The 23,181-nt window shown below is 45.5% G+C and overlaps 1 protein-coding gene and 1 long non-coding RNA gene across 2 annotated transcripts in view; one reads left to right on the top strand and one right to left on the bottom strand.

Moving 5' to 3' along the window:
* Window positions 1–1,135: 1,135 nt before the first annotated feature.
* Window positions 1,136–2,382, bottom strand: LOC115348125. The gene is made up of 2 exons (XR_003925748.2): window positions 2,270–2,382; window positions 1,136–1,332 (listed from the first exon to the last, which is right to left on the bottom strand). It is a non-coding gene; the product is annotated as an uncharacterized LOC115348125 (long non-coding RNA).
* FBXW4 (F-box and WD repeat domain containing 4) overlaps window positions 1,908–23,181 on the top strand; it is a 63,549-nt gene continuing 42,275 nt past the window's right edge. Inside the window, 6 exon segments of the mRNA XM_030030228.2 lie at window positions 1,908–2,211; window positions 2,213–2,403; window positions 12,873–12,968; window positions 15,775–15,960; window positions 17,134–17,266; window positions 19,840–19,934. Coding sequence (XP_029886088.1) covers window positions 2,137–2,211; window positions 2,213–2,403; window positions 12,873–12,968; window positions 15,775–15,960; window positions 17,134–17,266; window positions 19,840–19,934 — 776 coding nt within the window. The 5' untranslated portion in view covers window positions 1,908–2,136.

Below are 23,181 nucleotides of genomic sequence, written 5' to 3'. Positions count from 1 at the left end.
CCCTCTAGTTTTTCAACAAACTTCTTGAAACATTGGCTGGACAAATTATTTCCAAAGCAGTCACAACAGAGTCAAAACCAGAGGTAAAAGAACCTCCCGGCTCTTGTTTGCTTCCCAGGACAGGACTAGCCCTTTGGTCACAGCACTGCAAAAGGAGCTCACGTTCAGCTGATTATTCATCTTAATGAAGTCTTTAAGGAATTGCAGCTTTGCAGGATAGAGTTACATCCTTTCAGTGTGACCTACATTCTTTGTTCCTAGATGTGAGACTTTACATTTGGTTTGATTGAAATACATACAATTTGATTATGCCTAAACTTAACACAGGGTTATGCAGCCATAAGCATCCTTTGCCTCTCGCCCCATGCTTTGTGCCTTCTACAAAGCTTTGCTAATAATGATTTCAGATTTTTTTCAGGTTGCTAGTAAAAATATTAAACAGTGTAGTGTCCATAAGCTGTCTCTGCAGGATCCTACTAGAGAATGACCAATTTGATAATAAACGTGTCTTTACAATAACAATTTAAGACAGAGAGGTCATTCAGCTTTTAATAAATTTAATGTTTCAGACATTGCTGAAGCCTATTACAAAACAGGTAAGTTTAATGTCATCAAAAAGATATTAAAACTGCATTCACACCAAGTTTCCATAATCTCATGTTAAGCAAAATTTGTTATATTACCTCCCTTTCAATTGGCTACTTAAGTCCTGTACCAGATGCGCTGTTATTTCGCCTGAGCTCAAACTTAGGTTGAGAAATTTTTAATTACTTGGGCCACCTGATTCACTCATTATAAATGCTGATAAAATATTTGCTGCCTTCTGGAAATTCCCTGACTTCCAGGGTGTATTGAAACTCGGTGTAAATGGACCAGACAGTTCTTCAGCCAGCAGTTTTGAACCTCTCAGATACGAGGCTTCCAGAGTTGGTGATTTAGTCGTATGAATATTTGAGTGCTTGAGATTACACAGACAAGATGACCTTCTGGAACAGGATGCAAGTACTGTCTAAAGGCCTGTATGCTATGGTAACCTCATTATACACTGAAATTTATTTTCCTACTCCACTGTGCAAAAGGAGATGTAGACTGTGGTGGGTAAGTGATACCTGTTCAAAGCATTCTAGGCGGATGATGAACTTCTTAAAATTTATTTATTTTTTAATTTTGAGGGAGAAATTTCCCCAAGCATTTCAGGCTTTTGTAGAGTGGAAAGTACTATAAGAAAGAATAACACAACACTAGACTCATATTTTCCTTCTCCACTCTCTGTGGAGGGCTACTTTGCCATTTTGGACCAGAATCCTTCTGCGTTGTCAGTACTCCAGGCTCCTGTGGATGGCAACAATGACTCAGTTATTATGAACTGTTCTTTTGTGGCGGTGTGCTTGTATATATGTACACACATGTGTGAAGTGTGAGCGCTTTTCAGCCCCCGCCCTGTGGAGCCCTGGAAGGGGCAATGGACTGTACTGAAGGGTCCCTGTGAAAAGCCAGCCTTAAATCCACTGTAGCAGGGCCTGCTCTTACATGGGGAAGACCCTTTCTTTTACGTGGCCCAGGAATTTGGGAGTGTTGAAAAGTGCTGTGCAGCACCAGATGACCCCTGCTGTCATTTTGTGGGTGACAGGTGCTTCTGACCTCACTCAAGGATAATTAATGAGCATTAATCACCTTGCTGTTCACCTTCCTTCGCAGGGGTGCCGTGCCTAGTTGGGTCTGCTCCAGGTAGTGGAGCAGATGCTCTGGTTACCTGGGATCACCGTCCCCCCCATTAACTATTCACATCATTAATGAATACGTGGATGGGTGACGTTACTAATCCCAGCTCGGAAGAATACGGACGCGTGCTCCAGGACGCGGAGTGTGTGGGGGGGGGGGGGGGGGGGGGGGGCAGTTGCGCAGGGGGAGTCCCAGCGGCTCTCGTTAATGAATTAATTCGCTAACGAGGGTGGGCTCGGCGGCCTCGTGCCCCCTCCCGCCTCGGTAGCCGCCTCCTCCCCCGGAGGGGGGGAGTGACAGGCAGCGGCTCCTGCCCCATGTGACTGGGGAGCGGCTGCCCCCGTCCATGGCTTGGCCTCCCCCGGGCAGCAGCAGCTCCGGCTCCCGGGGAGGAGGGGCAGGAGCTGCTGCTCCATGGGGAGGAAGGGCAGCCCCCGATCCCCCCAGGCGGAGGGGGGATCCCGGGCCGCCTCCCCCCCTTCCTCCTCCCCCCCCCTCCCCGCTCTGGGCCTTACCCGAGGAGCTGCTGCTCCTCATCTGCTCCTACCTGGACGCGCAGGCCTTGGGCCGCCTGGGCCAGGTCTGCCGCCGCCTGCGCTTCCTCAGTAGCCGCGATCTCCTCTGGAGGCGCATAGCCCGCGGCTGTCTCAACTCCGGCTTCACCCAGCTCGGCACCGACCTGTAAGCGCGGCCTTCCCGGCGGAAGGGCAGGGGGGAGGCGGCGGCGGCGGCGGCGGCTGGGAAAGGCCGCGGATGCTGCGGCCTAGCTGGTTGCCAAGGGGCGTTCTGCGCTCCTGGCGTAGTCGCTAAGGGGGGGCTTCCCGCCGCCGTGAGGGGGCGGAGGGAAGGGGGGGGGGGGCGGCTATTCTCGAAGCGCGGCTGCGCCGTCTTTAGTCTGCGCCAAGAGGGGTGGCGAGGGCAGGGGAAGGGCCGTAGAGCCGGGCCCGCAGTGGGGCCGTCCCTGGGAGGGGAGGGACCGCGTGTGGCGGCCCCGGGGTGGTGGGGCCTGACCCCGGCCTGGCCCGGCCCAGGAGGGTTGGGGGTTTGTGGGGAGGCGCTTCGCGTTCGTGCCAGGAAGCGGGCGGGCATGACGGGGGCTTGCCGGGGCCCCTCAGTGCCAGGCGCGGCGGGAGCAGCCATCAAGCGTTGGGGCCCCAGGCCCTCTCCAGATCAGCTCGGTCCCCCAAACTGCCCTGACAAAACACGTAGGGTCGGGGGCTTCAAGCTAGGGGAGGTGGGAGCGTGGGGAAACGGAGCTGCCGTGTGCAGCTGGGGTGATCCTATGTGCCCACGCTCCCTCCCCACTTCTGGGCATCGGCCCCTGCCATGGTCTTGAAGATGCCTCAGAGAAGAAGCTACAGGGGAGCAAGGCCTCGGCTGGTGTCTTGGGTGAAGGCTGGAGAGTGGACTTACGTACGTTACTAGGTGCAAGAGCCTTCGTGGCAGGGGGCCCCAGGAATATGTTTCTTAGATTCTGCTCATGGAGCACCTTCCTGGTATAGCCGGTGATGGCTGTCACAGAGAAAGTGACTCTTGGACTCTTCTTGGCTTCTGGGTTTTAAAGTTTTGTGGATAGGGGTTGGATTTTTTTTACTATTTTGTACTTTTTTTTCCCCTCATTCAACAGCACATCATAGGTTAGGAATACGTGTGAGCCCTCTTGGCTTTACTGTGTGTGACACCAGCATCTTTCTAGATGAAGTGCTTTTGGGGCTTGGGCCTTGGCAGTGGTTGGTAAGGACCCAAAGATTGCCTTTCCTCTCTTGAATTTGCTAGCGTACAAAATGCCTCTTGGAGGCAGCCACGCAATGTGGGCTTTCCTTGCTACTTTAAGGATCCCAAGAGGAAGTTTATGTTCTTAGGATCTATGAATCCCTTCCTATGGTTTCCCTTTAGCTGCCAGGCCAGGATCTAGTTTGTCATCCAGTGATTCAGTATTGTTTCCGTTAACACTGCGTTGACATGAATCAAAAGAAGGGATGTCAGGTTTTGAGGCCTATTTTGCTGTCTCATATTGCTATCTCATCAACAGCACAGACTTTAGAGAAACAATTATGGCTCCTGCCGGCAGGAGCAGAACTTCAGTGGTGCTGAAACTCCTTGTGTTGGGTTTTCAGGCCAGCACTTCAACCCATTCAATCTTCACAGCTTGAAAGTTAAGCACAGTTCCCTTGGAAGTCAGCAGGAATAAGCACTGCAGAATGGCTGTGTGTTGGACTCTCTCTGTGATATATGATTTTGTCTCCTGAGGAAATGAAGTTCTGTATTTTTCATTAAGAATAAGGTGATACTACGCTCCTTCAGTTGCAGGAGGGATCAGGTGTACAGCAGAGCAGGTGCAGCATACGTAAGGACCACCACTTCCCCCTGCAGAGGAATGCAGGTCTATAAACAGCTACAGAAGAGGTTTGCTAGGTCAGAGGGTTTAAGTGAAGGGAAGGCTGCTTGAGTATCATGAGCTCCCAGGGACTTCAATGCTGTTAGGTTTGCTATGAACAGGTTTTTTTAAGTAATTCTAGGATGTGCTTTTGTGCTGAGTCCTATTTTCAAGTTTTCTTTAAACAACTCTAGTACTGAGCGCTGCTTTTAGCATTGGTCAGCACTGCCCTAGTCCTAGGGAGTTCAATCGTGGGTAATGCACCAAGTGACATTACAAGCTGGTTATGCAGGAACCTTGAGATATATCTGGAGGATGAATCCTTTAATTACTTTTAACTTCATGGAAGGCTCAAACAATCTTCAGTTCTTCGAAAGTGCGTGCCAGATCTTATGGAGAATACCTGAAAGCCAAGCACTTATTTTCCATGTGTGGAGATCCAGCATCTGGGGGCAGTTGCAGGAGTTTCGCTGTGGTAGGGTAGACAGTTCTGGCAACAGATAAAAGACAAAGGCATATCGCAGTACTGGGGGGTTTGAGTATCTGTACATCTCCAGAAGAACCAGCGTGAGTGCATGTGTTGAGTTGTGGTACAGCTGTAAAAGTTGTACTTAGCTGAAGAAGAGTTTAATAGTCTCTGTGTCAGCTTGAGGGTTTTAAATAGCCATGTGTCTTCCATACCACTTGTTCCTCATGCATGTCTCCAAGATCAAGAGCAATCTCCAAGATTGCTGCTCTTGCAATTGAGAGAGTAAGATTTGCAGGGAGAGATTATATTTTATTTGACTAACCGATACAAGTTGGAGAAGGGATTGAGGTAAGCTTCTGGGCACAGAGTCTTTCTTCCTGATAGTAATTCTAAGTAGGAATGTGGTAGGTAGCTCATTGAAAGTTAAATTTGAGCTGAGTAGGTATTTAAGCTTAAATATCACTGGGTAAATAAGATGGTGATGAAGATGATGGATAGCTGGACCTTCTTGATAACTGTGCTTTCTTAGTGATATAGAGTAAATCTTGAGTTTGTAAGCTTGGCTTTGACTCGCTTGAGAGCTGAAGCTTCTGTTGCACATTCTGTATAATGTTGCATGAGGTGAACACTGGTTTTTGCTTTTAAGAGGTTTTTGTGCAATGCTGTCCACAATTGAGAAAGCAAAGGCTGGAACTGTTTATGGTAAATGTACTTAATGAAATAACGTGCATGGTTCTAACATTAGATCTTAAACTGATGGTCCCTGGGAGGCTGGCATAAGTTAAAAACTAGTCTAGGGAGTATTTACTGTTTAAAACAAAAAACCATCTCAGAATATTTTGATCGTTTCTGCTGTTAAATGGCTTTTGATAAGCCATCTGTTAATGCTTTGTAAATAGAGATAAATTTGAGCCTAGAGTGTAAGATAGCTGTGAAACATACCCCCCACCCCCACTTCCCCATTTTTTAAAAGGATGATTAACTTGAAAATGACACAATTTTAAAAAAATGTTTTTTCTGTTCGGTATATCTTTAGATAATTGTAACAAGAAGATCAGAGGGAACAGGCTTTAGCCTGTATGTGAAACAACTGTTTGCGCAGTCAGCTTGCTTATAAAACTTCTTTATTCTGAAATACGGAAGAGAGAAAATTTATAAGAAACTGGTTGCAAAACCCTAGCTGTTAACAGCATGGAAAAGAGAAATTGTAGTATACCTGAAATGATTTGATTTAAATTTTAAAATTATTTACTTCTCATCCTGACTGTCTACCTTTAAAAATTGCCAGCTGTGGTTATCTCAGGATGCATACTTAGGCTTAAAAATGTTAAATTGATTTGCTAATGTTTTCAAAGGAAGGTGTGAACTTAATCCCAGACACTAGCTGTTATGCTGAAAGGCATATTCACAACATTGACAATCACATATTTGCCCTTTCTGGTAGATTCAGCTAATCAGAAGCTGCGGATGCAAGTGAAGTTAAGTATTTAAGGTATTGATTCAATTGTACACTTGCAGAAGAAGAAAGAAGTTTGCTTTGAGCAACGTTTCTGTACACTTTGGTCCTTGGTGGGGGGGAAATAAATTACTAGGTTTGCATCAGTGTGAATTACTGTATATTAGGGACAGCAGGGCCTGACTTGGAGGGGTTCTTTAAGCACATTCTCAGTGTGAAAAAATTTTCTTTCTTGACTCAGCAGTAAGCAAATGCTTAATAGAATAATGTGTCAGTACTATGGAAGCATAGAGTGCTTTTAGATGGGTGTGGCTCTTGGCAGCTGTCATATAGGTCTTTCTATGTTAGGCTACTTTATAGTCATTTTAATTTTGTGTATAGACATGTACTGCAACAAGACCTTGTTGTGGGGATGGTAAAAACGTAGTCCCCATGCTGAAGATTTTTGCTTCACTCAGTCACAGGAGCAGCTTAAGCAAGAGTCAAGCCTTATCTTCATGATGTAAGGTGAATGGCGCATTTTTGTTCCAAAAATGTATGGCAGCATATCACAGAAAAGTTAAGGCTTAAGGACGGTTTCTGCAGTTAAACTGTAGCTGAGCAGTAGCACAAAGCCTTTGGGGTTTTTGGAGAGTATAGCAATATTACAGTTGTGTCTGGTAGCCTGTGTCTGTTTTGCCAGCTGTTGTACAGGCCCAGCAAGAGCAGTCTCTGCCCTGACGAGCTTGCTGCCTAAATAGCCAGGGTAAACAAGGGCTGGGAGGGGAAGCGGAGGCAGAGGGATGTCAACCAAGCTGCCCTCTGTGCAGCAGGTCACTGTCAGAGCCAGGAATAGCAGAGGGTGCTTTAAGCCTTCATCCAGTGCCTGCCTGTTGGACCACCTTGGACTGGAGAAATCGGAGAGGCAAAGAGCTTGTTGCAAGGTGGTTCTTTATTTAAAGCATGGAAGAAAGGAATAAAGTTGCAGCTGGGCTAAACTTATTTCCTCTTTGTTACAAAGGAATTTTAGAGGGCAAGTTAAAAGTTGCAACCTAAATAGCTTGACAGTGTGCTCTTTGTAATATATTAATAGCTGTTGCCAAAATATAGAACTGTTCCACTGCATGTTTTCTCTCTCTGTGTCTCCTGTTCTGCCTTGCCTGCTAGGATCATGGTATATTCTCCAGTTCAGAGAAACAGATTCATTAATGGATGAACTTATCATCTTTGAGTTTTTAAGAGCTTGTGTAAGCATTCTGTGAGTTAATGAAAAGCTGTGTTTTCTCCAGATCTTGGAAAAGTATATACACCTGCAAAAGCAGGAAATGGCCAATCTATGCAAGTCAAATCCAAATGCAAACTGCAGCAATCATAGGAGACCTCTGTCTTCGGTACTGGAGGGGGAGGGAGTGTGAATGCTTGTAAAGCTGCTTCAGTTTCCTTCATCTTTTAAAACTTGTTTTACCAAAGTTTCATTACTTTAAGTCAGAAATGAAGTAGGCAATGAACTGGTGCAGATGATGTAGAGGGGAATACTCTAGGGAGGATATTGCAATAACGACAAAAGCCTGAAAGAGGGCACGCAGCTATTGCTTTGTGATGGAAAAGTCAGTTGTTTTTAGAAACTTCCATTAGATTCGTTCTTATTCTGTCTTAAACTGTTAGTCTTGGGCAGGACAGATCTGCCAGGACAGCTCCACAATATCGAAACTGCTTCTTGTTCTGGGAATGTGAAATTGTTTGTAAAAGTTCTTTCAGGACTGCCTACCCTTCCCTTAAAATCTTCACAAGTTCAATGTGGAAGAAGAATTTTATCTAGTTCAGGGCTTAAAAAATGTGTGCTGTGCTTGTTGCTATTCTCCCTGTAACCTGCATAAGTGAACTAGCTATGGGTTATTTCGCTCTACCTAAATACTACCCTGGCAGTCTACTCTTTCAAATCAGTATATACATGACAACTATTGAGCAGCTGCAGGTTTTCTCAGATCTTCCCAAGGCTATGCATTTTTTCAAGCAGACCAGATTTCATCTCCAGAAAGCCTATATAAGTTCCTGAGAGTGTCCAAACCCTGCCTGGAGTTTCTAGCCATGATCCCATTGCAGTCACTTGTAAGGGAGAAGGCATCTGATGGCAGAGCGGTCTGGCTCAGTCTTGGTGATGATGTTTTTTTGGGAAGCCTATGTGAAGGTGTGTGTCTTTATTGCATGTACAGAAATTTGCCTGCAGCTCTGGTTCTTTCTTATTAGAGTCTCTGGCTTCTATGTGCAGGTGAATTGCTCGCAAGAGCTGTGAGACAGAGCAGTAAACCTGCGCAGCCTGGTAACATCTAACTGAGTGTAGACACACCAGAGGAGAAAAGCAACAGCGAGAGAACAGTCTGCAGAGCTCTCTTCCATCTCAGAGTTATGTGAACCCATGTCAAATAGAAAGGGGGGGAGCATAGAAGACAGACTGAACCTGGCAGTAAGCTAAATAAGCGTCATATGCTAAAGGAATTCAGGTGGAATTTTTGTCCTGGAAGAGACGTTTTGAAAGCCGGCTGACTTGTTGAGGACAGCAACAGGAGCTCCTGACATAAATAGCTTTTCCCTCTTGGCTGTCTGTTGGTGGCCCATGACTTGTAACTGCACTGAGACCCTGCCACTCAACAGGTGTGTCCCGATTACACAAATAAGTGCAGTTGGTCCTTGTGTTAGCCATCCCTGTCACAGGGCCAAGGTTGAAAGTGGGGCTTAGGCACTGTGACCTATTTGTTCCTCTGTATGACCCTTCCAGTCAGGCCTGAGGCAGGCTGGTGACAGCTTTTATGCAGACAGCAGATTTTGTCCACAGAAGAGATTCGGTCTCAGCAGGTCTCAGCAGACTTGCATTTCCAGATGAGCTCTTCAGCACTTAAAATGTAGCAAAATGTGAAGGACTTTGGTGGATTAGGATGCCCCATGCAGCTGGGAAAATATACAGTATGACATGTTGGTGTTATCTTCTGTAACATGGTATATGTTGTTGCAGGCACCATTGTTTTGGCACATGCTGAAATTGTAGATGGCCAGTAGAAATCTCCCTGGGATGCAGTAAAGCACAGAAGCTCTTGCTGCTGCAGAAATACCATTTCTGGTGGCAAAGAACTTTGGCTGGGGAGAGGATTGTTGAAGGCAAAAACTGTTGGAGGTGAAGCTTTGGGAGATGTGCTTAGTCTCTGTCTGAGTGATTCTTTCTTTTGTTGCTTTCTTTTGGGGCCCAGGCCAGCAACTGCCATGGTGGCTGAGGTCACCTGGGTCAGTGGTGCTGTGGGGGGATAGTCCCAGTCTCTCACTTCAGCAGCTGGAAAGTGGGCTCCAGAAGGAATATTATGTTTCTTTTGGTAACTCTGCCAAGAAAGAGAGGAAATCCATAATTTGAGCAAAATACTTAACTTTTTTGGTAGGGTGGGGTGAGGTAGGAAGGGGGAAATGAAAAATCCTTTATAATGGGTTGCTTGGGATGGCTTTTACCCTGGAACTCTCTCTCAGGCTGTAAGAAATATTCAGCTTCTCTTTCTTAGTGTAACAAAGCCTTTGTAAAGGGAGCTTCCATCAGGAGTGTGTGCAATCAGAAACACGCATCAGCTCAGGTCATTTATTGCACCACATGCTTTGGAATCCTGATAGAGTATTTTTTTTTATTAATTACCTAATAAGAAAGATAGCCTTGCATGTTCTGGATCATGTAACTTTATGAACTGTTGATAATTGTGGCACCCTAGCAGAGGTGGTGAAATGATGGGCTCTGATGGGCTTTAAGAATATTTTGCTTGAATTTCATTGAGTTTTCACATTCAGTGTTCACTGGTTCCTTCCTTCTGTGTTTCCTGTCATCCTTTCTAGGATGTTGGGCAATATTTCAGTTGCTTTCTGATGCAAGGCTGTGTAGGTCCTGGTATAAATAGCAGTCCTTCCTCATTGAGTAAGCCTTCAGCAGTCTTGAAGTTCACTGTTGAGTGGCTTCTCTGAGGACGTGAATGCCAAGATCTTGATTTCACAGGGCACTTAAGCATGTACTGAATTTTAAGCATGTGGCTTAGCGTTTTGCTGGATTGCATACTAAGAAAGGTCAAGGTATTCATTGGCTGGTGGATAGTGGTCCCTCCACAGCATTTTACATAGCATTTATCTTCATAAAGAGGGTTAGTCTCCTGAATCTTTGAATGTTCAATCCAGTTGCTGAAGTGGGAGGTACTTGGTTAAGTCAACCACTCGGTGTAGATGTGCGATGTCTGTTGATGTTCCATGATGACCTGAGACAAATTCTTAAAGGTTTGCATGTATAGAAAGTGTGATGATTGTGATTGAAGCAAAATGGTCTTTGTAGGGGAGAAAGGGGTCTTTTTTTTATCAAATGATTAAGTTTATGTGGTGATGCCCTTTTTAACTTTCTGAGATTTGAGAACTCTCGTGCATTGCAGTGAAGCTCATCACCTTTTTTTGATGTATTCTCGGAGTTACTCTGGGGGGTACTGTTGAGGAAGCAAATCAAATTATATCTCAGCACTTGATTCCATTGCTGAGCTTGATTTAACTTCTCTTCTGGTATAGGGCATCAAATGTCTCTGACCAACACATGAAAATCATTGCAGTTTGGTCTCTGCTGCCTTGGTACTGGCAAAGGGGAAGGATGTATCAGTCCAATTTCTACATCCCCTTTCTCATGGCCTCTATATGTTCTGTCCCCTTTCTTGCCTCTATTTTGAATAAATAATATGTTTGGGAAATAAAAGGTGGATGCTTCTAAGACATGTTTAAATTAGCTGGATCCAGAATTGCTGTATGGAGGAGGCAGGCTGGATGAATAATGTATCTGTTAACAGTAAAACAAACAAAAAGACAAACAAAACTCCCCAAAACCCCACTAGACCTCCCCCACATAGTCCTCCCCACCCAACCCTCACACCTTCCAGACAGGAACTGTTGATTTGCATGAAGGAATGAGGTGTCTGTTACAGGAGTAACCGCAATAGTTAACTGGTACTGTGGGACAAGCCAATGTGTGACTCTCTTCTGAAATTCCCCTTTCAGCAGCAGGAGGATCAAGGCCTGCCCCCCAACTAGAAAAGTGACCAGCAGTGCAAGATGGAGGCTGCTTTTTTGACCTTGGATTCACCTTTTTCAGAGCCTTGGAAATTACATCTAGTCTTAGTAGGGTTTGTGCATTTTGCTCAGGATGTCTGGTTGGGCCAGTGTGTGTTGGGAGGGGGTTGTGGCATGAGTGCGTTTTCCATCACTGTGCAAGCTGGTGACTTAAAATCTGTACGTGGGGAGAACTTAACTGAGGGTTGAGTGTGGGGAGGAGAAGTGTTTTGGAGTAATGAATGGAATTGGATGTAGGCGGAGAGCCTGAACTCTGTCTGGGAGAGTAATAAGCAATGAGGAGGCTGCTGGACATGACCTGACTTTTCAGTGCTGCGCATTCCACATCTCAGACGCTATCTGGCCCCACAAGCTCCTGCAAGTGCGCTCTTTAAAAAAGGAATTCCTATTCTTGCAGCCTAGGCTAACTCTACAGTTTTATTATTTTATTTTTTTAAAAGGGTTAGGAGAAAGAAAGAGCTCATAGCTTCCTAAATTCAGTTTTATTTGGTGTAGCTCTACTGATCATAAACTTATAGTTGCAAGCTTTCTAGGGGACAAAAAGCTTTTCTGTGTGTGGTTTCTGTTTTTGTTTAAAATGGGTCACATGCCTAGGAATGCAGTCAAATTATAATGGTGACTAAGTGCCGGAAAGCATAGAAAAGGGGAGGGAAGGGTGAGCAGAAAAAAAGGAGCCTGAGGCTATGGAAGGAAGGCTGGGAAAATGAGAATCTGGCCAGGCCCCAGGGCCAGGTTAGAGATTCCTACACCCATTAACAACCACAGGAGATGTTTATTTACAGGGACCTAATCTTTGTTTTAAAAATGACAGAGTACCCAAAAATCCCACTTCTGAGGAGTGGGTTGGGGGCACGGTAGGGATGGGAGGAGGGAACTGGTTCTGATCCGGCACCAGTCCCCATCTCTTACGGATCTTTCCTTTGTCCTATGCATCCGGGAACACTGGCTGTTGAGAAATGCATGAAAGGGGGATAAACTCTTTTAAACTAGTAAGTGGTTCACAGCCCCTAGTTACAAAGGATAACTTCCAGTTTCTTCTGGTTTGTACTTTTCTGATCTTTTCTACCTAAGCAGCTCCACCAAGGATATTGAATAATTAAGTTTATGATATGAGAAAGATAGGAGCTAAAGCTCCCTTTTTGCCCCCTCTTTAATCAACACTGGATCATGAAAGCAAAACAAATGTTGAACAGCTGCTTGAACTGGGTATGTTCATATAGACTCTAAGGAGACCTTGGTCCCAGGTCTCTGTGGTACCTACCTTTTGTCACCTCTTGAGCTGTGTTGATCTTGGCTTGTCTCAGCTCATCCCAATAACTTAGGTTTGTGTCCCAGCAGTTGCTTATGAACTACAGTCTCTCTTTTAGTAACTTTGACTGAAAGTAGAGAATTTTCCAGCGATGTGGTGGAATCTTGCCATGTCATCTTGTTTTGATTATGTTTTGTCTGAACGCATGTTGCATTCAGTATTCTAAATCAGGTCTTGATGAGATTTAAGGCTTGTACATTAGTGATCATCAGGGATGGCTTTCTCTGACAATAAGCACCCACACTGCTCAGTGTTCCTTTCTTGTCAACTCTCGTGGGTGTGCTTGCTCTAGTGTGGCTCAGACACCATTAGTGTTTGCCAGTTCATTGTTTGTAGAACCAGAGTGAGAGCATACCTGTGACCACCTTGAGTGTATTTGTTGTCTGTATAGCATCAGTCCTGGTTGCTAATCTCATCTGTCTTCCTCTGTCTGCAGAGCGGCTGGCATTCCAGTGAAGGAAAGGGTGAAAGTATCTCAGAACTGGAGGCATGGACGCTGCCGGAGGGAGACAGTCCTGAAATGGAAACGCAAGCAAGTGGCTCCTTTCTCTTCTGTTTTGTTCTGTGTCAGCTGCTGTGGGGCCTTGGGTTTGTGTCTGTGCCCTGAAATGAGATGTTTCCTGCTCCTTGTGATCCACAGGGTTTTACAAGTGATGTCGCTGGTCTGTTTTGGGTGTTGTTGGCTAGCTGGATGTGGGGTAACTGGAGTTGCTGTCTTGCCCTAGGGGTTCACTCTGAGAGTCTAGAGTTCCTTTCTTAGAGCTTGAATTTGTCATTGTTCTGATCTGTGCAGTTCTAGTTGGATTTAGTAATCTTTACTACTGACTTCAAACTGTTATGTTCCTATCTATTGCTGTATACAATGAGCAATTTTCTGTCCTGCTCTCACAATGAGCATACCTTGATCCCAGATGTGGAATTCTGTGTCCCCTCAAAATGCTTGGTTTGTCTCCCATGCTTTATCCTGGCCACTGATTTGGATGTACAAGTCTAAAATGCTAGTTGACATTCTTCTACCTTATGCTTCTTCATTCTCCTACCTTATGATTTTCTCCTTCACTAAAAAAAAAAAATAAAAAAAATGTATATTTGACATTAATGAGAGGAGATTGTTTTTAAATTCTGCCTTGCAAAGGTGTACTTAGCTTTCAAAGCAAAGCATAAGATAGGTCTCTTGTCTGAACAGCACATCTGAATTTTCAGCCTTCACATCATTGGACAGAAGGAAAAAAGAGAAAGACTATGGCTTGTTAGCTGCTGAAGAACAGGGACCTACTACTGAGCTTTCATGCCTTTTTGTGCTGTGTAGATTGAAGTGGTGGATAATGTGCCACTGCTTGTGTAAAGTCCTGGGAACAGCTGTAATGAGCAGAGTGGTTTTTGGTGCAGGTTGTATACCTGCCTTTGAAGTGCTTGCAACCATCTGTGAAGACAGGCTCTGTGCATGTTAGAGATCATTACTAAACCAGCTTCCCAAGTGAAAAGGCAAGGACTGATTTAATGAGGCCACCATCCAAACAGCATCCTCTAATTTTCATTTATCCTGCTTCAAATTTGTTACTTCTCCTTATGAAAAAGCCATAGAAAAAGGTAAAAGCTAAACTGCAGCAGGAGGAGAGCCACAGAAACTGGCTGTAGTCTAGGTAAGCTGGATATTCACTTGCTTTTAGAGAACTGTGTAGGAGTGGAGGAAGGAAGGGGAAATCAAAGCCTGCCTAAAACCAAAGCTGCTGCTCCAAAGATGCCTCTTATTTTTTCCTTGCATATGCTCAAGTCCCAGGTGAACACTATAACCTATGCTCAACTGCTTTGTCCATGTGACTAAAAGCCTGTTATTGGAGATGAATGCAGGCAAGCAGAAACCTTCTATCTAATAAGCAATCTTGTCCTCTTTACTTGTTTCCAGTTCCTTATTGTGATGTTATGAGGTGTGGTTGTGTGTAATGGCTCTGCTGACACAGCAAATCATGACCTGAGGATGAATGATCTGCAAAAAAGAGGGAGACAGTTTTTTTATGAGAAACGCCCCTGCTTTCAAAACAGTTTGTTCCTGAATAGTTTGAAAACTGAAAGGCTGCTCTATGGAAGGGCTCTAGTTTTGCTCAATGTTTGCATGGGTATTGGTGCACTCGGCAATGACTGCAGAGTGGAGACAATTTCATGCATCCGTGCCCCATAGGACACGAGCCCCATGTCTCTTTGTATCTGGCCTTGCCGTATCCAGAAGGCCCATTTGCTATTTGATTCTCTGGTCGCTACACAAAAGCAAGATCTTGAGCAGAGAGCTCACTGCCTAAGTGTATGTTGTAGCCTGTTTTGTTTTCTGTATTTTGTTTTTTTTTCAAGAATAAAGAAACTTCTTGTGATGACAGACTTGATTCAGACATTGCTTGAGTGTCTCCTTCTCTTCTTGGTCTCCCAGGAAGTGAAGCATATTTTCCACTTAGAACTTTAATCTTCGAAGCACTTTGGAACAGTTCCTTTAGCAGTCCACTGCTCTTGACCTGGAACCTGTCCATAGGAACCTGCCACTGTCCTGTAGATAGCAAGGGGCAGAAAGGGTGTATGGGCTTTTCTGAAAGACTGGCAACAGGAATCAAGAGCTTGCTCTGCAGTTGCTTTTGGCTCAGCGGTGGAAGTGATGCGAACGTAGAAAAATACCTCCTCTACATGATGAGCACAAAGTTCTTGGACAGCATCAGGCTTACCTTGTTGCTTTACGTATCAGCATCCAGAGAATGTAGGAGGTGGAGGACTTCCTGTCTGTAGGAAGACCTGTGTTATTTGATGTGACCTGCTCCCCTGCTCAGATGCATGTGAAACAGTGGCACTTTTGTGGTCTCTGCCGGGCATCAGCAAATAATGTGCAGGATCAAGACTGACTGTTTGCACCAAGAGCCTCATATTAAAGGCTCTGTTAGAAATGCTCGGCATAGCTCGCAAATGCCTGATAGTCTAGTTTCTTAAAAAGTAGAGGACTCATGAAGAGGGGTCAGGGAGCCTTAAGTATCTCCTATCTAAACTCACTAGACTCTTGGCCATCTTCTCTTTCAGAGATTCCATTCTTCCTTTTCCTCAGCTCTTGGTTAGAAAAATGCAAGCAATGTGATCTGCTTTGTATGTTGCAGGAGAAGCTTTACTGCTTAGCTGTGCTACTATATTAAGCCCTGCTTTTGCATATGGCCAGCAGCTCCAACTTCACAGTTTTCTTGAGTGGGCGTTTGCTTTTGTTGATATGTTTATATATGCATTTTTTTTTTCTTCTTGTGTGTGAGGGGTTTTTTTTTTGTTTTCTTCTCCCCACTCTTGCACCCACCCAACCTGCTGTCTGTTTGCAGTTTGATGCCCTGGATGGAGCTAGATGGTGAGTATCTCTATCTGTCTCAAGCGGAGAACATCCAGGCCTACCGGCTCTGCCCAGACGGTACGGGTTTGCAGCGTCACCCTCAAGCTATCTTCTCCGGCCACCAGGAGGACGTATGTCGCTTTGTTCTTGTCAACTCCCACATCGTCAGTGGAGGGGGGTAAGTTGCGTGAATGAAGGAGCCCAAGGAGTGTGGCAGTGAAGTTGGAAAGGTTTTGTGTAACTCCAGCCCAGAGCAGAGGGGTCAATCTTGCTACACAGTGTCCTCATGCTTGGCTGTGTTCAACTGCTGCTGCTTCCTCTCTTATGATTTGGTTCTGTCCTGAAAAAGCTTTTACTACAGCAGTGGAGGAGCTGAGTCTTATGCTGTTGAGCTTACAGAGAGTCCTTTTCTCTTTTGAACTTGTGTAGATGTCCACAGGATTAGTGAATCAGGGCTGACTGATCAGGTAATCCTGACTGATGTGTGATTTTTCATTTCTTTCCCTGTTAGGGTCAGGTTAGCTAGACTGTGTTGTAATATTCAGAACTGCTGGTTAACTGGGACCGCAGTAGTGCATAAAGCTTTCTAGAGACAATTATATGTTTATTAGACCTACTGATATAATTGCAGAGAAGGGGAAAACTGCCAAGCATTCCAGCACACACATACTTCTCCAATTAATTTTGCATTTGACTGACCTTTTTCAATTACAGCAAATGACAGAACTGTTATTTATAAAGTTTTAGCTATTAATATACACAGCACTTAAGCACAGAATTGGGAGATGCAAGCATGGCTGGCTGCCCTGGATATCTTGAGACTCGGTCCCCTGTGAACTGTAGCCCAAAACTCAGGTGAAAATGAAGGCGTGCATTTAAAATTCCAGTAACTGCATTGGCTGAAAAAAGTCTAAATGTCTTTGTAGTTAATTCAAAGCACAATACCCTGCACGGCTGCTCTGAAATGAATGAAAAGCTGAGGCTTGGACATGGGTGAGAATGACTTCTCACTTGTTCCCTTACTCCAGCCATTCAGCATCTAGCCAGGATTCTGGCAAGCTCAAAGCAGTAGGAGGAGGAATGGCTGCTCTGCTAGTTTCTGCAGCTTAACACAAAGTGGAGGGTGGAAAGATAGCCAGGAAAATTTTCATGTGTGGCAGATCAGGCTTTGACTGGCCAGATGTGGGATTGCAAGAGAACAGGTGATGTGTGAGGAGTGGAGGCATGAATTTCAGCTTCCATGAGAGATCAGTCCTGGTGTTTTTGTGGCACTCCTAAGCACTAATGGAAGGTGCATGTCCAAGGGAGATGCAGCTGATACAGACTCCCTGCCTGGGGATTTGTTTTTCAGAGATGGAAATATTGTCCTTCACAAGATCCATGGCTCCTACAGTGTTAAGTTCTCTGCGCATGAACAGGAGGTGAACTGTGTGGACTTCCAAGGTGGCCTCATTGTCAGCGGCTCCCGGGACAGAACAGCGAAGGTGAGCAGTGATGTTCCAGCAGGTGCTGCTGCAGAGGTGACCTCGGAGGTCTTGTGCCATGAATGTTTAAGTGTCAGCAGCACTGTTGTGAGCTCTGTCTCATGTGTCTGCAGGAGGAGTGCTGGGTATCTTGGAGTAGGCTCATGTCTCTGAAAAGATGCTTGCTGTGCCAAACTTTCAAGAAAGAGATTTGGCAGTACTTTACAACATCAACTACTGGTTTAAACTAGGAAGTGCAGAAGGCAGCAGCTGATGTTTTGCTTCTTTCACTGTACATGTGTTTAACACTGTAGCAGCGATCCATGCCAGTTAGTCTGAAATTTGCCGTATGTATCTCAAGCGTATCCTTGCTTTGTGATGCAGTGCTGCTTCACATACTCTGTTGTATATTCAATCTCTTTAAGGGATAGCATGATGTCTTTTCCAAATCTGTGGGGTTGTGGTTTATTTATTTGTGGTTTGTGTTTTTGGGGGGTTTTTTTGTTTGTTTGTTTTTTGTGTGTGTGTTTTGTTGTAGTTTTTTTTGTTGTTTTTTCTTGTAATTTTGTATGGTTCTTGGTTTGCAAACCAGGAGTGAAGTTAGACTATGAATACTGTTAGCTCCCATTTTTCTCTTCCAGTTGGCATCACTGAATCCTGTCACATAATTTTTGGCTGTTTCTTTTTGAGGGAGGACCTGGTTGATTTCTGTCCTTCTGGATCTGGCTGGCAGTGCTTTGTTCCTACATGGACCTGGAGAGTTGTTCTCCTGAGCTGTAACCAGCTCTGTTTTAGTAGTTTAGAAAACTCCACACAGGTGTTTAACCTTGTCCTGCTAGCATGATGCAGTACCTCCTAGCATCTTCACAACCACTTGTTTCATTGTTGGAAGTGGTTGCTATATGTTGAAAGCTTTGGCTGTTACTCAGGGTGGGCTGGTGGATATTCTTGGTCCCTGGTACATATAGTAGAGCATTAATGGGCGTAAGAGGAAAAACTGCTCTTCCTGTTTTGCAAGAGGGGAAGCTGGGGCAAAGGAAGACTTAAATGTCTCTCTCAAAGTTTTATAGGAAGTGTGTGGTAACAGGTAACTATCTGACAGGCTGCTGAGCAGCATGACTGTATCTATTCTCATTGGTCCCTCTGTATGGGTGTACTCCTGGGTAAAATCACTCCCAAGTAGAGCAGTGCTCAGATGCGAAGGGCACTGTTGGCGATGCTTGTTGTCTCCTGGAAATGAGGCCTTAATGCTGCTTTGTCTCATACTTAAGCAGGGCTGCTTCTCTCTGTTCTGTGGAGCCTCTTTGCTAGAACACCTTCTTGCTGCTTCCCTGGCAGCTGGAGGACAGACCTCCCCGACCTTGAGAACAAATTCCTAAAGGCCAGAGGGGAATTTAAGGCTGTTTTTCTTGGAGCTAGTGTGAGATCTTGCCCACCCAGTGGTCCCCACAGCATAGGCTCTAGGGATGTTCATCTCTTATTTTTTATCATCTCTTTTGTAGGCTGCCTTGTTTGTGTGAATGAGACTCTTGGAGGGTGGAAGGGAATCCCTACCAGCCTTTTAAAGGGGCTCTAAGTGTCTAAGCTATTGAGGGCTCTGCTGAGTGTTGATTAGGACTAAGCCCTGAAGAGCTGCTAATGTACATTCCTGTGTGATAGGTACCAGATAGCGTGCTCTGAGCAATATTTTTAACCTGTAGGAGATAGGGATGCCTTAAAAGAGTTAAGCTTTTCTGCTTCTTTTGCTGACACTAGGTGCTAAATTCCCCGCTGACAAGAATAGCCTGCAATCCTGGGCATTATCAACAAACAAACAAATAGGGCACTCCCAGCTTTGAAGTCTTGAAGTGAAACATTGCAGTTGGTTACAGGGAACTGGGGGGCTTGAGTCCTGTGGGCCAAGAGTGAAGGCAAAGTGGAGAAAATGAGGGCCACAAACAGAGGCCCCAGCAATCTGGGGGGCTTTATTAGGATCCAGAAACAAAGGGGGGTGTGTGGTGAACTGGTGCAAGGGGATGTGCATGTATGTGCTGATGGGGGAGGGAAGAGATTCTCTCACATTGTCAGTGAGCAAGGGGGGCCTACTTGAAAATAGCCTGGGGTACATTTAAGAAAATTGGTTGAAAGGGAGTGGGTCTATAAAAAAACTGTTTTACAGGATAGCGAATGATTAATTTTATAGATAATATGAATGGAAATTTTTCAGGGATGGTACGAAGTCTTCCCATGCTGTTCAAGAGAACGGCAGAGATCTGAACAAATCCCACTTCTTGTTTATTTAACTACAGAAGATGAGAAGTGTCTGTGTTGAGTGCTGCCCTAGAGAGCATCTGGTGATGGGGGTGCTCCCTCTGTTACCAGTGGGATGGAAGGTCATACTCATAAGCTGAATCTCTGTGTAACTTCAAGTGCTTGTTTCTGCCAGTGATTGAAGGCTCTGCTCCTCAAAAATAAGTAATGGAAATTCAGGGAGAGGATCTCAGGGAAGGTGAGCATGGCAGTTTTGGCAGCTTTTCCAGCACAACATTAGCAGGGTGCATCCTACCTTCTGCACCTTCTGGGTGATGTGGCATAACATGCATCTCTCTCTTTAGGTTTGGTCCCTGTCCGCGGGCAGAGTTGGGCAGTGTCTACATACAGTGCAGACAGAGGATCGAGTGTGGTCCATTGCTATCAGCCCATTATTAAGGTAACTGCGATCTCTTTATTCCCAATTTCCAACAGAGAAGTAAAGGAGTTGGGTAGGCTGTGTGTCCACAAATATCTCTGAGGCACCAGTGTGACATTTCAGGGACTTGATTTGGGTGGAGGCTGATCAGGTGCTTGTGCCTGCAGCAGGAGCTCAGGGAAGAGCATGTGGTCTTTGTTCCCCATAACAGTGGAGTGATTAGCTCATAAAGAGGCTGTGAAAATGGCCCTGTGTTCCTGTTACTGTCTCAGGTGGGACCTGCTCCTTCTTACTTGTAGAACAAACTCTCTGACTTGCTAATTAGAGGCAATGAGCTGCATCCTCTTGAGGCTTTCTGTAGTGAAAAGATGCCAACTTGTATTCTCATTCTCTGGCAGAAGATACGCCAAGCAAAAAGGTCCCTGCTTGGGAGCTGTGTGCAGTGGTTAGAGCTCGGTTTCCTTTGAACATGCTGAACTGGGAAAGATGGAAGTGGAGTTCAGAGATGAAGTTTTCCAGCCTCTATTGCCTGTAGCCCTGTGCTTCTAGTGCAGGCTTAATGTTACAACTACAACTTAAGCATGGGAGGCAAGGGCAGTACCTACACCAGCATCTTCCAGGGTGTTTTTCAAAGTGCTCCTGTTCTTGAGGAGGTGAAAAATCTGAGAAACTTAAACTCTCGCTGTTAAAATCTTACACTGACCAGCAACAATCTGTCTCTTTGGTTTACTGTTAAGCTGGTCTTCCGCATGCAAGAGAAATTCTTTCTCAGCCTTCCTCAAGGAAGGGGGGAAGAAGAGCTGTTGTTGCTGCCCATGTGATATCTGCAAGTAGTGAATTTTAGGCTTGTGCAAAACCAAAATACTTCCCACAACTGCTGTCCTCATTAGATTTCTAAGCTTGTTTTGCAAGCAGCAGAAACTTAGTGGTACAGAGCTAATGGCATTATCAGGGGAATGACCCTCGAGGCCTGCTATGATTTTGCCATTCCCTCGTCACATTGCTCCAAGTGTTTGAGACAGATAGTATTTTTGAAGAAGTGCCATGTGCATTAATGCTGCTGGAAGAAGTTAAGACAGAAGTCCTTTGCTGCCTTCTGTGTTGCAAGGGCCCCTTTTCTAGCAGACAGGCTCCGGCTCTAGCACCGTGGCTGGTTAGAGCCCAGTGGCATGCTGCTTCCTACTCCTAAGTGATGACCTACTGAGGTGGCCTCTTGTCAGGACAGTGTTCCTCTCCCTGGTGTGCACGCTTGTGCACACTCTCTGTCACAATATTTACCCACAGTCTCCCCACCCCCCCTTTCTTCCCTGCAGGGTGATAAATGGGAGGTAGTAGAACAGCTACCCCATGAACAAGTGGGTTTAAATTGTGCACACTCTTTTTTTTTTTTTTTTTTTTTTTTTTTTTTTTTTAATATGAGACTGTGGACTGTACCAGCCTCCCCCGCTAGCCCACCCTACCTCCCCCCCCTTATCCCTCCATATTTTGGGGAGGGGGGGGTGGAGAATTAGAGCCAATTAGCCACGTCATTAATTCTTCAATTTGACGGCTGATATAGCAGGGCCTGAAACACGCTGCTGACCTCGTATAATGGGAACCCTGCTCCTTAACATATTGACGATGGGAGAAGTTAATTAAAATTCCACAGAGAGAAGGTGTCGGCTAACCTATAAACCTGTCCCTTCTCAGAACAAATCACAGCCATCCTAGAAGAGAGAGAGGATCAGAGCAGGAGGGCATGTGATGGGGGAGGGCCAGGGCAAGGGGCAGGGGAGATGAATTTTTCACTAATAGGTTTTATTGCTTGCTGTCTAATGAGGGTGAGTATCAAGAAGATAATATCTGGTTTCTAGCAAGGTCTGCTTTGGGGAGCTCTGTGTTTTCTGTTTTATTTGCAAGAGCCCATATTTCACCCGTAGGCATTCCCTATGCACTTGGGTGTGAAGCCTTTCCTCCCTTGCAGTCCCCATCCTTCTTGCCAGAGTTTGGATGCGTTTGTTCCTCAGTGAGGCTGAACATGGCCTATAACCTCCACTTCCTCCTAAACATTTGACATGCCATTCCAATTCTCCCTTCTCAGTTGTGCTGGTGTAAACTGAGAGCTCTTCCATCAGAACAGATAGTTCTGCTGGTGTAGAACTGCTGTAGAATCAGGCTCCAACCACCTACGTATTTTGGGCCATTGTTGCTGAGAACCCACCAGCTCTCTCTACTATGTGTCCATAGAGCTCAGGAGCAGCTCAAAGCAGTTGTGCGTGGTAGGCTAGGAGCAGGGAGGGCTCCTCTAGCTCTAGCCATTGGAAAGTGCTTTGGAGAGGCTGCAGTTTCCTGACCTGGAGGTTTGCCAGGACTAAGACTCTCTAGAGTAGTCAGGGTTGTATTCTTACTGAACCTCAGCTGTTAATGGGCAGGATTGAAACTTCTCTTCTTGCTTTTCAGTGATAACTCCTCTGTGTGAAGCTTCCTTAGAAAGTATGCCATGCACTCCTGACCCACAGCTGGGTTTTCTGCTGTGTCTGCTGTAGGTCCTGCTCTGCTGGACTGCTGGTCTAGTGGACAGTGCCTGTAAACTTCAGAGACCTTTGCAGCTTCTCTGGCTTCAAGCATCTTTCCTGAGTATTCTGCTTTGATTTGTCCGCCGTTTGCCTGTGTCGCTACAGAGATTGTCCTGCAGATGTGTTGAGCGAGGGAGGAGGCTTCCTTGCTCTTCATGTAGTGATGCTGGGCTGGATGCTTGGAGGATCTGCAAACAGAATGATGCCCGTGAGGGAGATTAAGTAGGGTAAAAGGCAGGAAAAGGGGACCAAGAGTACTGGATCTTCTCTTCTTGATGTGCAGGGGAGAACTGTGCTTAGTCCTTTGTATAACCTTTTCAGCCATGGAAGTGCCTTCACATTCATGTGTGTTATTGGAGCTTCATTGCTTTGGGGATCCCTGACAGTGCCCTACAGGGTAGTGGGGATGGGGAGGGAATTGTGTTCCTTCTGGGTTTTCAGCAGGACTTCTGCATACCTGCACTGGTCAGTGGGCTTGGGACAGCAGGTCCCACATTGCCTGTTGCATCAGGGACTAGAGAAGAGTCTGAGAGTATCCTTAAAATAGGGTGCCTCAGCTTGCTCCAGCAACTGTTTTAATTGGTCTCCAGACCTGTTATTCTCCATGGATTAGTAAAATGCTGTACTTACAGAGAGGCTGTGTACCCTAAACCATGTTTCTTAGCTGCTTGTAATCCCCTTCCCCCCGAGTTCATTTGCCTTTTGAACTCTGC

This window comes from Aquila chrysaetos, chromosome 11 (assembly GCF_900496995.4).
Source record: "Aquila chrysaetos chrysaetos chromosome 11, bAquChr1.4, whole genome shotgun sequence".
NCBI classification, from domain to species: Eukaryota; Metazoa; Chordata; class Aves; order Accipitriformes; family Accipitridae; genus Aquila; species Aquila chrysaetos.
The sequence above is the reverse complement of the archived record's forward strand: the minus strand, read 5'-3'. Positions and strand labels throughout refer to the sequence as shown.